The sequence below is a fragment of the Poecilia formosa genome, unplaced genomic scaffold (assembly GCF_000485575.1).
Source record: "Poecilia formosa unplaced genomic scaffold, Poecilia_formosa-5.1.2 Scaffold18, whole genome shotgun sequence".
In the NCBI taxonomy this organism is placed as follows: Eukaryota; Metazoa; Chordata; class Actinopteri; order Cyprinodontiformes; family Poeciliidae; genus Poecilia; species Poecilia formosa.
In genome coordinates, this window is record NW_006799957.1 from 4,133,197 (window position 1) to 4,148,304 (window position 15,108).

Below are 15,108 nucleotides of genomic sequence, written 5' to 3' on the forward strand. Positions count from 1 at the left end.
ATATATATATATATATCAGTTCCTGAAACTAAACCAAGCAGCTGCTAACACAAGGAACATATGTGCTCACTTTCTGCAGCATCATCCTCACCACAGCTCAGCAACTCGCTCCTGCTCTGCACAAGAACTTTGCTGAAACAGACTTTGACTTCAAGGTGCACACATTTAAATATTATTATGAGTATAACTTCTACATCCCATATTTAAACATTTATTTAAATAGACTTACACAGAACTCAAAGTGGGATAGTATTAAAGAAAAGTCTGTGCTTCATTGCTTGTATGTGTGCATAAGCAGGTGTGGAACTCCTACTTCAGCTTGGCCGTTCTCTACATCAACCAGCCGAGTTTACAGCTGGAGAACCTGAGTCCTGCTAAGAGGAAGAAGATCTTAGACAAGTGAGAAGATTCGCAAAACACAATCAAACTATGTTCCAATAAAAAAGAGACAAAGTTAAAACACAACGTGAAACATTATAACAGTTGAATATGTTTTTCAACCTGCTGAAAGCAAACGTTCACATATTTGAGCTGCATCATATTTGAGCTGAGTGGTGTAACCTCACTGAGATTCTTCATTAATGTGGGAAAATCATTTCTTTTTTCCCAAAATGGCAGATTTGTTTTCATATTTGGTTTAATTCTCCAATTCTCTTCACTTCTGTTTGCAACACCTCAAACACTGTGAAAGAAAACAGTTAACAGACACAGTTTGAACATCTCTGGCTGAACTGTGGCATTAAACACACATTAAAATAAAGAAAAAATAAAGCTGCAGCAAAGAGCCATGAATTAGCTCAATTCTGGGATCACCAACACATTAATGCTTTATGTGACACCTATAGTGTCACATAAATTAAACCAGAGCAATCTACTAATAATTAGGAGTTTGTGTAACTTTATTTATAAGGTTTGAAAAAGTATGTGATTTTCTACCAACATCATTTTTGATGTACATTTATGATACCTCCACCTCTGAGTTAATACATTTCTCAAAAACCTGCTGTAGCATTGACTACAGAACTTTTCTTCTATCCTCTAGTGGGGGGTCTGGGTATTACAAGTGGCCGTGCGAGTTTCTTTCTGCTTTGTGGCTTTTTATCCAATCACATGAAAAACCACCAAGACAAACCATGACCATCCCTTCAGCTTTCAGACACGATTATTTAATTTTACCTTTCATGAAGTAAACGTGTTGCTAAATATATTTTGCACATCATTTGTAAAAATGCAAGCTGCTCAAAAAAAAATGCAAGCTACACTGGAAAATGTCTGTGCTTAATGTTTCTTTATATGTACCCACAGTAAAGAAGCATGTATTTGCTTTCAGTTTGGGCTACTTTGTTTTGCATTTCCAAGCTCAAGTTCTTGTTCTATATTTATGTACAAGAAAACAATTTAGTATAAAAGATGCCATTATAAGATTTAAGATTATTAACCAAAAATAAATATCAGGCATTATGTTGTGCAACATTCTGAGCTGCATTTGAAATAGGATTCGAGAAAAATAAACCAGCAAATAATTGGTGTTTAATTAATTAGCAAATTTCTCAAAAACCTGCCATATTGAATACAACATTTTTCTTCTACCTCCTGGTGGAGAGTTTAGGTATTGCAAGTGGTTTGTGCCAGTTTCATTCTGCTTTTTGGCTTTTTATTCAGTCAAGTAATTGGTGTTTAATTAATAGCAATCTTATTTTTATTGCAGGTATGGCGACATGAGAGTTATGATGACTTATGAACTTTTCAACATGTGGCAGAACTTGGGTGAGATTTGTTTTTATTTTCCATGTTTCTTTTAAATGGACATCAATAATCTTTTCCCTTCAGTTTTTATGAGCACATGTATGAGTCACGTGTTTTTCATAGTTTTTTCACTATAATTGCACTTGATAGAATAAATTGTTTCCTGATTGAAGACGATTTTAAAGCATGTGGTGATTTTAGGGGAGAATAAGATCCATTTCATTCCTGGGATGATCGGACCGTTCCTCGGAGTGACGCTGGTCCCGCAGGTGGAGGTGAGGAACATCATGATCCCGATCTTTCACGACATGATGGACTGGGAGCAGCGCAAAAATGGGAACTTCAAACAGGTATGCAGACACATGTGCAGACTCAGATTTCCCATGGTCACATCCAAGAAGCAGCACAGGTCTGCTCTGTTATAAAGCTGCACACAGAGAGTTGGTTTATTTCTCTTTGAATGTTCAGGTGGAAGCTGAACTAATTGACAAGTTGGACAGTTTGGTGTCGGAGGGAAAGGGCGACGAGAACTACAGAGAGCTGTTCGGGTTGCTGTAAGGAACACAGTTTGTTTGTGCTTTAACTCCCACCTGGCTAAGTTTTTAAACCTGTTGTACTCTCTTACTCTCCTCTGTTATAAAAGAAATTAACTCTCAGTTCTTCTGCTCTAACACTCCTCTCTGCTGTTTGCTTTGCTCTTTGCTGCGGGACTAGAACCCAGCTGTTTGGGCCCTATCCCAGGTAACCTTATCACATACACAGAGATCAATGCTGCTAACATTAAAAGTTTAACATGTTATCCAGAAGATGTCTGTATGTTGGTGGTGTGAGCCTATAGTTGTATAATTTGCACAGGTGGAAGACTGAGTAACGCAAACAAAAAAGATGAAAATTAAATGATGTTCATCATCAATTCTATATAATTTTCTTAACTTACAAATGTCTCAGGTCAGTAGCTTAAAGACCTAACAGACCAGCACCCTATGAAGGGATTAAAAAGTGCTCTTTTACAAGCTTAGCTCGACTGTAATTGACTGACTGTAATTTACCACACAGGTAAATGGACACTTGTGATGAAAACATAAAACAATAAAATTCCTGCAGGATTCAAGCATAGATTGTAGTTTTTGCTCCATTTCTGACCAGCATTATTACACTGAGGTGCAAAACACCATGCTTCATCACAATCCTCAAAACGCCTGAGTCACCAGAATACTTACCAAATTACCAAACCATACAGTAATTATCTCTCACTTTTCTCCACATATTCATGCTATCTTTACTTTTTAAAGGTTTAAACTGTAGCTTCAGTGAAAAAATGGTATTTAAATTCTTACATGTTCTGATCTGTAGTTAGCAAACATGTTGTTTAACTTTAAAATCCCATGAATAGAAGTGAAGTTAAAATGCTAATGAACACAATCAGACTATAACTGTGGTCAAACAATCCGTGAGCTTGCAGGTTGTCCTGTAAGAGGACACAAAGGAGTAAAACTGCTTTAACAGAAATGCTTTTCTTATTTGATCAACATTATATTACAACAGGTACATCCACTTCTGACTGGGAGGTTAGCTGGGGCTTTTGCCCCAGGCCCTCAGCTTTGTGTGACGTCTGAGGTTTCCTCTACTAAACCTCAGTTCTTAGAGCAAAAAGTGTTTCCAACAGAGAAAGTGTTTTCTGTATTTGAGGCAAAGTTCATCTTTCTTACTTCTTTACTTCCGTGGAGTTCGCCTACCGTTTCTTCTTTGTTGATTTTTGTTGTAATTTTATCCAGTCCCTCCTCTCTTGCCAAGAAGCGGTCACACACGTCTAACTTTATTTCTACAAAAAGCTATGTTTGGTTAGGAGAGCAGTTCTATGATCACTGTGGGAGATTTCCAGATGTTGCCTTTACACATCATTAATTTATACTAGGTGTTTCTGTTTTAGTAAGTCTGACGTAAAAGTCAAAATATTGTGGTTTTAAATCACTTTTCTGCTTAAAACTATGATAAAAGAGCCAATTGTGGGGTTTGTTTATGTTTCATACTTTGGTCACTTTTACATTTAACTTAGTTTGTTTTAATATCCAGATTAGAAAAATCGTTATTCTTAACACATACATGCCCAAACATGCTTTACAGCAATATTTTCTGAGTTCAACACAGTCAAAAATAATAAACTGAAATCTGCTCATGTTTTCCATTAATTACTAAACATGGGCTTTCTGGGAATCCCTTTACTTTTGTGCATCTTCATGTAAACGTTTTGAAAAACCGAACAGCACATCTGTAGGGAGGTTATGTTTGAGTTTTAAATGCAAAATAATTTCCTAAAGTCAAGATGATGATAAGTAGCTTGCTAATTGTGTCGCCAGCCTGTAAAACGCAACAGTTCATGTTTTGCACATCTACCTGATTCTTACATGTTTTCTTCTCAGTCTGTTGGAGAAGATTGAGCAGGAGACGTGGAGAGAGACAGGAATCTCATTTGTTACATCGGTCACGCGGTTAATGGAGCGACTGCTGGACTACAGGTAAAATATTATAGTGGTTTTAACAACACATGGTAACACATGCTTTTAAAATAATTTTTTTGTAATCAGTGTACAGAGCATTGTAAAAAAACACACCAGAGAAATCAGAAATTTATTGAACAATAGGTTTGACCTTAAATCCTGGGATCCTTTTTTTCAGGGACTGTATGAAAGGAGATGAAACAGAAAACAAGAAGATTGGCTGCACAGTGAACCTTCTTGTAAGACTATGTCAAGCTCATATTCTTTTCTGTATGTTTTTTTTTTTACTAACAAGAAGAGTGATTGTTTTTGTCCTGCAGAATTTCTACAAGTCTGAAATCAACAAAGAGGAGATGTACATCCGTTACATCCACAAACTGTGTGACATGCATCTGCAGGCTGAGAACTACACTGGTACAAAAACGTCTAACCAACATCATGCACATATAAAAAGTTAGAAATGTGTTACTGATGCATTTTGATTGGGTGCAGAGGCTGCATTCACCCTGCTGTTGTACTGGGAGCTGCTGCACTGGGACGAGCGACCAGTTAAAGAGTTCCTGCATTATCCTGCTCAGACTGAGTGGCACCGAAAGGAAGGACTCTGCCGCAAAGTCATCCACTATTTCAACAAGGGAAAGGTCCGTTCTCACACTCGGCCTATAGAAAAATGCCCAGAGACTTAATTCAATGCTCTGTGTTTCCTCCAGTGTTGGGAGTACGGTATTCCTCTGTGCAGAGAACTGGCCTTCCAGTATGAGTCTCTCTACGACTACCAGAGCCTCAGCTGGATACGGGTGAGCTCCAACACAAACCATGACCATAATTAACTAACTTAGTAATTAATATCGTACCTCAGCAATATCAGAATGTATTACAGCAAGGGCGTAGGTTCGGTCTAAGTTTTGGTGGGAACCTTGGTGGGGACCTTGGTGGGGACCTTGACACCCCCTCCCCCCCCGGCAGCACAGTGAAATGCCCAAGAGCACCGAACATTTTTGAGAAGGGGGGGGAAACCACATTGGCTTAATAACCCCTCCCCCCAACCATAACCATATCATACATCTTGTGTATATAACCAGATACAGTCATACTCAGCAGATCAGTTCAAGAACACTTTACTTTTTCCTTTACAAAATTCAGCAAACGTTACAAGTAAGATCAAAAGAAATATCCTCTGGATACAGCAAACACAATTGCAGATAAGAAGAAATCAATAATAAAATAAAATAATATATTGCACTAACAAAAAAAATAAACATGAATAAAATTCTCTGTATTATTGCAATGTTTGTTGCATGCATGTTGCATAGATATCTAACTTATGGGTCCACTCACTGTACTTACAGCCGACGTAGCGAAATAACTTCTAATGTCCCTTTTCTTTTTTGGTGGCGACATGGTCTCGGAGACTCAAAAGGAGACGCGTGTGCCCAGCTGGCCGCCGCCTTTTGCAGCTAATCAAAGAACGTCCGACGATTCAACTGACTCCCCCTCCCCCCACCCCCCGACAGCACCGTTCCGACACGGTCTCGGAGGCTCATAATAAATGTCAAACTAAGAAGCTTCCGTTCCGCGCACCGCCTGTTGCTGCTAATCAAAGATCGTAGATCCACGTTCTTTGAGCCAATATGGCAAAAATTGGTCGGGACTTTTTCATATCCCGTGAATATTGGTCGGGACATGTCCCTACCGTCCCTACCCAAACCTACGCCCATGTATTACAGATTCAGTTTTAAACACCAGCAATACTAAGGAGGCATCCTTATTGTCGTGATACTAGTTTTTCACATCAATTTTATATTTAAGTGTAGTAATACACTATTTTTTTCATTTATGTGAGATATTAGTAAATATTTATTGGTTTGTTTGTAGAAAATGGAAGCAGCATATTATGACAACATTATGGAGCAGCAGCGCCTGGAGCCGGAGTTCTTCAGGGTGGGATTCTACGGCAGGAAGTTTCCTTTCTTCCTCAGAGTGAGTTTAATATTTAGAAGGATGAAATTATTTTAAAGCTTAAATAAGTCGAGCATTAAAGGGATTTTAGATGGAAAGATGTGCATTTCCTCTGGAACAACAACACTAACTTTTTTGTTTGCTCACGACAGAACAAAGAGTTTGTCTGCCGTGGCCATGACTATGAGAGGTTAGAAGCCTTCCAGCAAAGGATGCTGGGAGAATTCCCACAAGCTATTGCAATGCAGCATCCAAATCAGCCAGATGAGGCCATTCTGCAGTGTGATGCGCAGTGTATCCTTCAGATTAAACACTTCAGCATCTTCACATGTCTTACAAATCCTGTTGCCAACATCTAAGTGTGAACTCCATGTTTGATTTGATGTTTGACCTCAACCTCCTGGGCTCAGACCTCCAGATCTACGCAGTGGCACCGGTTCCTGAAAGCGTCACCGTCCTTCAGATGAACAGAGTTCCAGACCGCATCAAGAGCTTCTACCGGGTGAACAACGTTCGGCGATTTCGTTACGACCGGCCGTTCCACAAAGGACCCAAAGACAGAGATAACGAGTTTAAGGTGAACACAGAAGAGTTTGTTGCAGTATGTACATGTTTTTTCTTAAAGTATTTGGTAACACTTCATTTGAAGGGGTGTGCATAAGACTGACGTGACATTGTCATAAACATGATATAACACCTGTTATAGCATGAAGGAGTCTTTATGAATGTTTATGACTGTTGTCTTAAAATGTCATTTGGTAAATAATGACACTTTTAATGCAAACTTGACACTTTTAATGGACTTTTAATGCAAGTTTTCATGCACATTTGCATTAAAAGTGTCATTATTTATCGAATGACTCTTCACAACAACAGTCGTAAACATTTATAGTGACTCCTTCATGTTGATAGCAGGTGTTAGATCAGGTGACAGTGGCATGTCAGTCTTGTGTAAACCCCTTCAAATAAAGTGTTACCAAATATTTTTATTGGCAAAGAATCTTGATTTTTTTTTTAACAACCAAAATGTAAAAGAATAAAATAAAACTTTGCCTTGCACGCCCGCCCCCCAAAAAAAAATCAACCACAGAAACAAACAGGATGGGTAATAAATGTACCAAATACGAACTGCTTGATAGACTTATATTTAGCCTTTTAGTCAATACACTATAAACTTTTACATTTTCAGCTGGTGCCAGTCTCTGCCAAGGTAGACATGTCACAATGTTCCTGCAGTACAAAAGCAAAGAATAAAAAAATAAATGGTTCTTATTGCAGGTGAAAAGGCTTAGTGCACTATTTTAAATAAACTACTATTAGTGAGATTTAAGGTAAAGTAAACTTGAGCTGGAGCTCTATAGATTCAGGATAGTTAGAATTAATGTGTGTGTTTTATTTTTCAGAGTCTCTGGATTGAAAGGACGACTCTGATCCTCACTCATCCTCTGCCTGGAATTTCGCGCTGGTTTGAGGTTGACAAGCGAGAACTGGTGAGTTAATTAAATTTATTTACTGTGCAAGTTTTTGTCCTATTATTTATGCACACAATTAATTTTAACAATGATAACTATTATAGAAAACCCCATGAACTCAAAGGATGTTACATTGTTTACATTTATTATAACAGCAAAATGAACATTTTGTTAATTTGGGCAGTGAAACTGTATAGTCAGGGTTTGTATTCAGTTAATTAAAATTGTAAACAAATATTGAATTTGGTTGTGGCATTTCACAAGTCAGAATAAGCATCTAAATATAAAAGTCTTTATATTTGCAGACTTCATTCCCTTCCCCATTTTCTAGAAGTAATTCCGTGGTTATCTCGGTTATGTACACTGTGGACAAAGGGTTTATCTCCAGCTGCAATGTAAAGTATTGAATTTAACATTTTCAGTGTAACCATAGTCTGTACATCACCAGTGTTTACATGCACCTGTAGAGGTTTCTTTGAGAGTCACTACTCAAGTGATGCAACATAGGAATTGTAATTTTTTAGAGAAATAAACTCTTTGGGCTGATATGTCTCATTCAATTCAATTCAAAAATACTGTAATGATTCCAAAGTGGAATTAAATGCTATTATATGTTTTAACATAATATGTAAATACAGCCTAGTTTTTCTTGGTGTTTATTGTTTGTGTATTTAAGATTTAGAAAAGATTATAGTGAAACATTGTACTTATATTTTAAAAGTTGTCCAAGAAATCTAAAAATCAAAGTGTGGAAATTTATGAAATTAGAAAATGAATTATTCTTATAAATGTGTTTAACAAAATTAAAACAATGTGTGACGCTTTATGTATTATGAGGAAGTCAGAAATAATTGTATTATTTATTGTTCTTATCCATGTCTATGTCTCTACCTGCATTGCTGTTTGCAGGTGGAGGTGAGTCCGCTGGAAAACGCCGTCTCTGTGGTGGAAAATAAGAACCAGGAGCTGCGGACTCTGATCAGTCAGTACCAACACAAGCAGCTGCATGGGAACATCAACCTGCTCAGCATGACGCTGAACGGAGTCATCGACGCCGCCGTGAACGGAGGCATCGCCAGATATCAAGAGGTTGAGACAAAAGAAAACCTTAAAATAAGCATTAACACTCATCTTCTAATGAGTCCTTCTCTGTCCTGCCATCTTTGTTCTGTAATGAGAGTTTTTATTATCATGAGGTTTGTCTGCTCAGGTTTTATTGTGGCTCTCTTCTTATTTTAGGAGTCCAAATGAAATCTTTGTGTTAATATGAAGAACATGAGCTGTTAAGATCCTCCAACCACCTTTTGAAATAATGAGTTTAATTTTGAGTCTGTGAAAGGTGTATATCTTATTGCTGCTGGTTGCAGATATTAGCAGTAATCCTGCTGCCATTAAAAACAAACCTATTTTTTCTTTCCAACAGGCTTTCTTTGATAAGGAGTACATCACCAGCCACCCTGAAGACACAGAGAAGATCACACAACTCAAAGACCTCATGCAGGAGCAGGTGACACAAGAGCCACACTTTACATCTTATATTTTATTTAATCAGGGAGCGCCATGAGGTTTGCATTTATTTTTCAGGACGAACCTGTGTAAGAAAACACGCAGAGGTTTAACATTTACATTGGAACAAGTAAACAAATGAAACAAGTCAGAGGTAACATAATACAGGTCCAATGAATCAATAAAGAATAGCAGAATGCAGTCTTCAGCTGTAGATGTCTATTCAATAGAAAACAAAGTATATAGATTTAATGTAGCTACTCTGATTAAATAAATCTCTAAACCTTTATTCAATACATAAAAAATATGCTATGACTGGTATTTTATTCGAAGAGGACTCAGAAACTAGAATATTAAGCATACAGTGATTTCAGACTAATTCAACAGATAGAAAACAAGTTCTTTTATAGCTAAGATGTTTGAGTAAATAAAGAAATCACTCCTTCTCATCACTTACTAAAACATTTCTTTTGGTTTTCTCACAGGTTCACATCCTAGGGGTGGGCTTGGCTGTACACGAGAAGTTGGTGCACCCAGAAATGCGTCCCTTGCACAAGAAGCTGATCGATCAGTTCCAGATGATGAGGAGCAGCCTCTGCCATGTGAGTGCACAAGAAGAGCTTTAAATTTCATATGTGAAGCTTTTATCATCCATGCTTGAAAGAAATGATGTAAGGAGAGAATCTGAAGCAGACCTATTGTTCAGTAGTAACTTTGTGAGCTTTTTACAAGCCTTAATATGATGAAACAAATCTAAATCAGCCATGTGTCTGGAGGAAGGTTTCTTTTATCATATCATGGAGGATGAATCAATGTGCTGAAGGAGCCTAATTAGCTGGATCTTCAAAGAGGATGTTCTTCTGCCTGAAGCAAAGACATCACTGCTTTGAGTCTAAACTCTTTCAACTTTGAACATTTCACCTCCTGAATTTATAAATGATTCTTTCAGGTGTTAAACTTCTGCCTGGTCAGACCAAAACAGCCATGAATGTTTCTGAAAAGCCTTTTTGATGTAATTTTCTCAGATTTTAATCTCAGAATGTGTGTTTATGAAGGAGCGGTATGAATAATCGGAGCAGGGCTTCTATGTTGCGTTTCAGGGCCCACCTGGTTTTGATAAGTCTGGTTCTGGAGTCAACAGAGGGATCCTGGCCTCTCACAACCCCATGAGCCCAGAGAGCTTCAAACTCGTGCACCGACACAGGTCTGCACCACACAAACACGCACACACACACACACACACACACACACACACACATGTGGTTCAGCTTAGTATTACCTTTCAGTGAGTTTTAACACTGTAATTCATCTGTTCCACAATCCTGCTGTCACATCATCATCCAGAGTAACTGCAGGTCTGCAGCTTCAGCTTAGAACATAAATAAGTTAAAGATGGCTAGTATTGCCTATTTTTATTTAAACATCTCACTTTGTAACTTGTAAAACATGTACAGTAAGATTCTGATTTATGAATAATTGTCAAAAAAAAAAATTAAAGTAACCTTTGGTAGATATTTTAGCTTAGTATCCAAACCTTGTTCATGGCTCATCATATTAGAGGTGAAAAGGTGTGAATTTTCTCAGCTTTATTCCTTCCTTGTAGTCATTCTTTCACCTCCAAAGCCGCACACAGGATGAAAAAATGTGTAGCATTTGATTCAGCAGAGGCCAAGTTAGTTTTTATTGTCAGAGGTAAACTCTGAAGAAATTCAGGTTTTAAAGACACAAAGCTTCTTCTCTTTAATCACTGCCATCTGCTGTTTCTCCTTTATAATTTTCTGTTCATATCACACTTCCTGAACTTACACCATTTTCTCTCTCTCTGTCTTCATTCCCAATTGATATCAATCTATGTTTGACTCCTTGCATGTTCTGATTGCTGCTGATTATTTTCATTTTTCACTTGCATGAATATTTTCTGCTGTTTTGGCCTCTTTTTGCCTATTTTTTTGTTGTTCTGCAATCTGCATGGCTCCTCTCTCTTTCGTCCATCTTCCTTCTGACTATTCCTAACTCAATTCCTCTTTTATTCATTTTATTTATAATATTCCTGGTTTTCCCTCTCCCAGTCCCATTGCTGTTTTGACTCCAGTTCGCATTTCCTCCCCTTCTCTCTCCTCTAACTCCAGTGAGGCAGGAAACCTGCTGATCCTGGCAGACGGCATGGTGGTGGAGCATCCAGAGGATTTCTATCGCATGCAGGTCAGTTTTGTTTCTTTATACAGCTGTGCTGTGCTACTGATCTTTATTTCATGCAGATGCAATGCTTAAGGTTTACCAGCAGATGCCACTATATTTCCATTGAATCATTTCAACACATCAGCTTCATACTAATCTATTATTCAGGAAAACATCAGTTTCTCCCTCAGTAGTTATTATTTTACATATAAACTGTTTGTTTCTCTCTGCAGGCCAGTCCCTCCTCTTCCAGTCTTAGCTCCACCCACTCTGCTCCATCTCAGATGATAAACTCCACCCCTTCCACAATGAGAGGTGAGCAGCTCAGTCACTGCACTAAACTGTTGCAACAGAGATTTACTCCTCAGACACACATAGAGGAAAAAGCTTTGTGTGTTTAAGTTTTGTATTTTGTGATGTTTGTGACATTTTGTTTTCTTCTCTCTAATCTAATCGTTCATCTTTGACTCCAGTGGGTTCTCCTTCTCTGCCAGACAAATACAGACACAACAGAGAGATGCTGATGCTGCTGCCGCCCCACAGAGAGAGGCCGAGCAGCGCCATGTACTCCAACATCACAGAGAATGGACAGGTACAAAGGCAGGATGGAGGGTTTGATCGTTTAAAAACCAGAGTTTATGTCGACCCACATCACATCTCTGAAGACGAGCTTCAGTTTTCAGGGTTTTGGCCACAAAAGGCACTTCACTAAGACAATGTCATATCTATGTGGTTGCCTTCATTGGTCTCCGTCTTTCTTCCAGCCACCAAACTTTCAGAGAGCCTTGTTTCATCAGGTGATCGGCCCCTGTAAGCCCTGCAGTGACCCCAACCTCTCTGTGGCTGAGAAAGGTAACCAAACTTACACTTATCTTTGTGAAATATGAATGATACTAAATAAGGGTCCAGCTATTTTAAGCCACTCTGTATCTGTGTCTCCTGCAGTCCTGACCACTCCCAGCAGCTGGAGTTTGGACAGCGGCACCAGGGAGGCTCTGCCTTTCCTCTCCTCCCATGTTGGCAGCGTGTTGGCTCCACCGGTTCCCCCCCGGAACGTTCCTCAAGGTATGAAGCTGTGGCTGCATCCATCTGTCTGCTCATTTGCTCGAGTATTTCTTCACTGATTCACTTGTGGATGCTGATTTTAGATCCTCATGATGCTTTTTCAACTTTTCAACTTATATTCTTGCAGTTGAAGTTCCAAATAAAAGCTTCCCGTCCTTCTGCAGTACATTTGTGATTATCTTTATGATGTTCCACACTGGGATAACAAATTAATCTCACAGAAAGGAGTTAAAAAGAAAAGTAGAAAGTGAACTCTGAATAAGATATTTTACATGTGGAAAAGCAGGAACCCAATAAAACTGTGTTTATTTAACGGTATCTATTATGCAAAATTCACATTTTGTACATTTTGCACTTCTCAACTGCTTCTAAAAACAGCCTAAGCGTTAAAAAAAACATCCAGATGTTTTTTGGTAATAAGTTGGTGTTAGTGGAAAATGATTTGTTTCAAAAACATCCAGATTGTTGAGTCACATTCCACCAGCACTGCACTGTTACAACCTCATTATGTATGAATGATTTTGTGCAAACAATGTAAACATGCTTCGTACAGCTCATAGATCTATCCTGACTTGGTCAAGAAAATATCAACTTTAAAAGATTAGATTTAAATCCCTCCTCTCCATCACACACTCCTCCACCTCCTCACTGATTTAGTTTTCCTCCTGCTCCTCCTCTCACCCTGTCTCTTGTCTTTTCCCTCCTCTCCTCTGTCATCATTTCTTTGCCTCTTCACTCCATCTTTCTCCCTCCTTCCTCCTCTGAGATGCGAGTGTGGCTTTTTCAGTCAGTCCTGCTGTGTCTCCCCCTGTAGGGCAACACCTGTCGATGCACTTTGATGCTTTCCACCACCAGGTCAGCGACCTCCCTCCAGCTCTCCCTGCGCGCTCCTTAAGAAAGGTACCCTCTTTCTCCTCCTTCTCCTCCATTTGCTGCTCCCAGTTTCTGCTGTTAGTTTGGATGCTTGGATGTCTGTCTGCCTACTCCCCTTAAGAAACACATAAATATATGTATTGCGGTTTTTTAATCATAAATTGTTATGATTGAGTTTTAAACTGTGATCAGTTAACAGACTGACAAGATGAAGATCGACACAGGAAATCATAGATTTTCTTGTCCTAATTTCTGTGTTTTCCTGTTTTCTTTCCAGATGTGGTTTTAACTTTCATGTGTATTTTGCTGTTGTGAATTATTTGGTTTCTTATCCCACATAAAAACAACTTCCTTTAATTTTTTTTAAACTTTTTTTGATCAGTTTGAATATTCTATTAAATCTAGAGACAGACCCAGTTATGATGATCATGAATCGTTTTTTATAACTGTTTCCTGTCTCCCCAGTCTCCCCTGCACCCTATACCTGCCTCGCCCACCAGTCCGCAGTCCGTCCTGGATGGCAGTAACTCCACACTCTCGGGCAGCGCCAGCTCGGGGGTCTCCTCCCTCAGCGAGAGCAACTTTGGCGGCGCCACCTCCTCCTCAGACCCCCCGGCCAGCCGCACAGACACCCTGGAGTCCGTCCCCAGCAGCCAGGCCTGGACCACCGACCAGGAAGACTTGGACTCTCCCTATCAGCCCGTCAGATACAGCATGTCTGAGCCAGACGTCCTGGAGGGAGTTAAATCTCCGCCCTGCCGCAGCAACTCGGCCCCAGGAGGAGTCAACCCGGCCCAGGTGGGCTACCAGATCCAGCCTCAGGCTGCAGGGTTGGGCTGCACTGGAGCTCCACAGCCGGATGGGCTGCAGCAGCAGCAACACCAGTTTTACCACCACCACTTCCACCCTCACTACATTCCCCACAATCCACCTCTCTACCATCTCCATGAGCCCCCTCCTGCCCTCCCGCCTAAACCGTACCTCAGAGAGGGCTGCATCCCTGAGGAGGACCCCCTGATGGCCCAGTCCGGACCGCCGCGCCCGGCTGTACCTCGGCCGATGCCACGCAAGATCTCCCAGCCCATAATAGCAGCAACCAAGGACGAACAAGCTAAGGTGGCGTGGGAGCACGGCATCAGTGAGGAGTGAGGCCCGGCGATGGTTTGGAGAAACAGAACAGGAACTTCTTGTTGAATATAAACATGAGAGCCGAACTGGACCTGAAACATTTAGATTCTCCTCAGACGTCCTGCAGGAACCACTGATGGCTCATCTGATCTGATTTCTCTCAGACTCTGTCCTGCGCAGTGACTCGTCCTCAATATCTGAACTTTTTCTTTTCGTCTCACTTCATCCCTGTACAAACTGAAATAGCTTTTATTCTACATCCATCAGGATAAAAACCCAGTGACATTTCCAAATGCTGCCATTTCCTAAAGCTGCACAGATGTCATGTTATTGATTTTGGTTTCATTTACAATAATAATAAACTCCATTCTAATGATGGGAATTTCAAGTACAAAATTTGCACAGGAATTGCATTTTTATTTATACCTCACTCTGACAGTGTTAAGTGAACGGCACTTTAAGAAAGGGACATAGAACCATGAGATTTAAGAGAAATTTTATTTACAACATATAATATAAAATAACAAAATGTAAACAGTTTTGAAGAGAACCAGATTTAAGATTACAATATTTAAAGGTTCAATTCTTTTTTTAGAAGCTTAGTACAACGAGCCCAAAAAAACTGAATCAGTAATTGATCTGGTACATTTAATGATGAGGGTCTTGATGGAAATGAAAGGTAT

General features: G+C 39.5%; 1 protein-coding gene across 12 annotated transcripts in view; it reads left to right on the forward strand.

Annotated features, from left to right (window-relative positions):
* Nucleotides 1-14,967, forward strand: part of dock3 (dedicator of cytokinesis 3) — a 153,590-nt gene extending 138,623 nt beyond the window's left edge. For 4 of the 12 annotated variants that reach the window (XM_016668965.1, XM_016668969.1, XM_016668972.1 and 1 more), the window contains 26 exons: nt 80-155; nt 299-399; nt 1,709-1,767; nt 1,948-2,096; nt 2,215-2,300; nt 2,461-2,487; nt 4,167-4,262; nt 4,423-4,483; nt 4,565-4,658; nt 4,737-4,885; nt 4,955-5,041; nt 6,120-6,224; nt 6,356-6,497; nt 6,614-6,780; nt 7,607-7,693; nt 8,585-8,764; nt 9,099-9,182; nt 9,667-9,783; nt 10,261-10,385; nt 11,251-11,383; nt 11,593-11,674; nt 11,833-11,951; nt 12,124-12,211; nt 12,305-12,424; nt 13,239-13,324; nt 13,763-14,967. In XM_016668965.1, coding sequence (XP_016524451.1) covers nt 80-155; nt 299-399; nt 1,709-1,767; nt 1,948-2,096; nt 2,215-2,300; nt 2,461-2,487; nt 4,167-4,262; nt 4,423-4,483; nt 4,565-4,658; nt 4,737-4,885; nt 4,955-5,041; nt 6,120-6,224; nt 6,356-6,497; nt 6,614-6,780; nt 7,607-7,693; nt 8,585-8,764; nt 9,099-9,182; nt 9,667-9,783; nt 10,261-10,385; nt 11,251-11,383; nt 11,593-11,674; nt 11,833-11,951; nt 12,124-12,211; nt 12,305-12,424; nt 13,239-13,324; nt 13,763-14,446 — 3,304 coding nt within the window. In that variant the 3' untranslated portion in view covers nt 14,447-14,967. The remainder of the gene's footprint in view (nt 1-79; nt 156-298; nt 400-1,708; nt 1,768-1,947; nt 2,097-2,214; nt 2,301-2,460; nt 2,488-4,166; nt 4,263-4,422; nt 4,484-4,564; nt 4,659-4,736; nt 4,886-4,954; nt 5,042-6,119; nt 6,225-6,355; nt 6,498-6,613; nt 6,781-7,606; nt 7,694-8,584; nt 8,765-9,098; nt 9,183-9,666; nt 9,784-10,260; nt 10,386-11,250; nt 11,384-11,592; nt 11,675-11,832; nt 11,952-12,123; nt 12,212-12,304; nt 12,425-13,238; nt 13,325-13,762) is intronic. The other 8 variants (XM_016668966.1, XM_016668973.1, XM_016668968.1 and 5 more) reach the window with 6 other exon arrangements.
* Nucleotides 14,968-15,108: the final 141 nt, after the last annotated feature.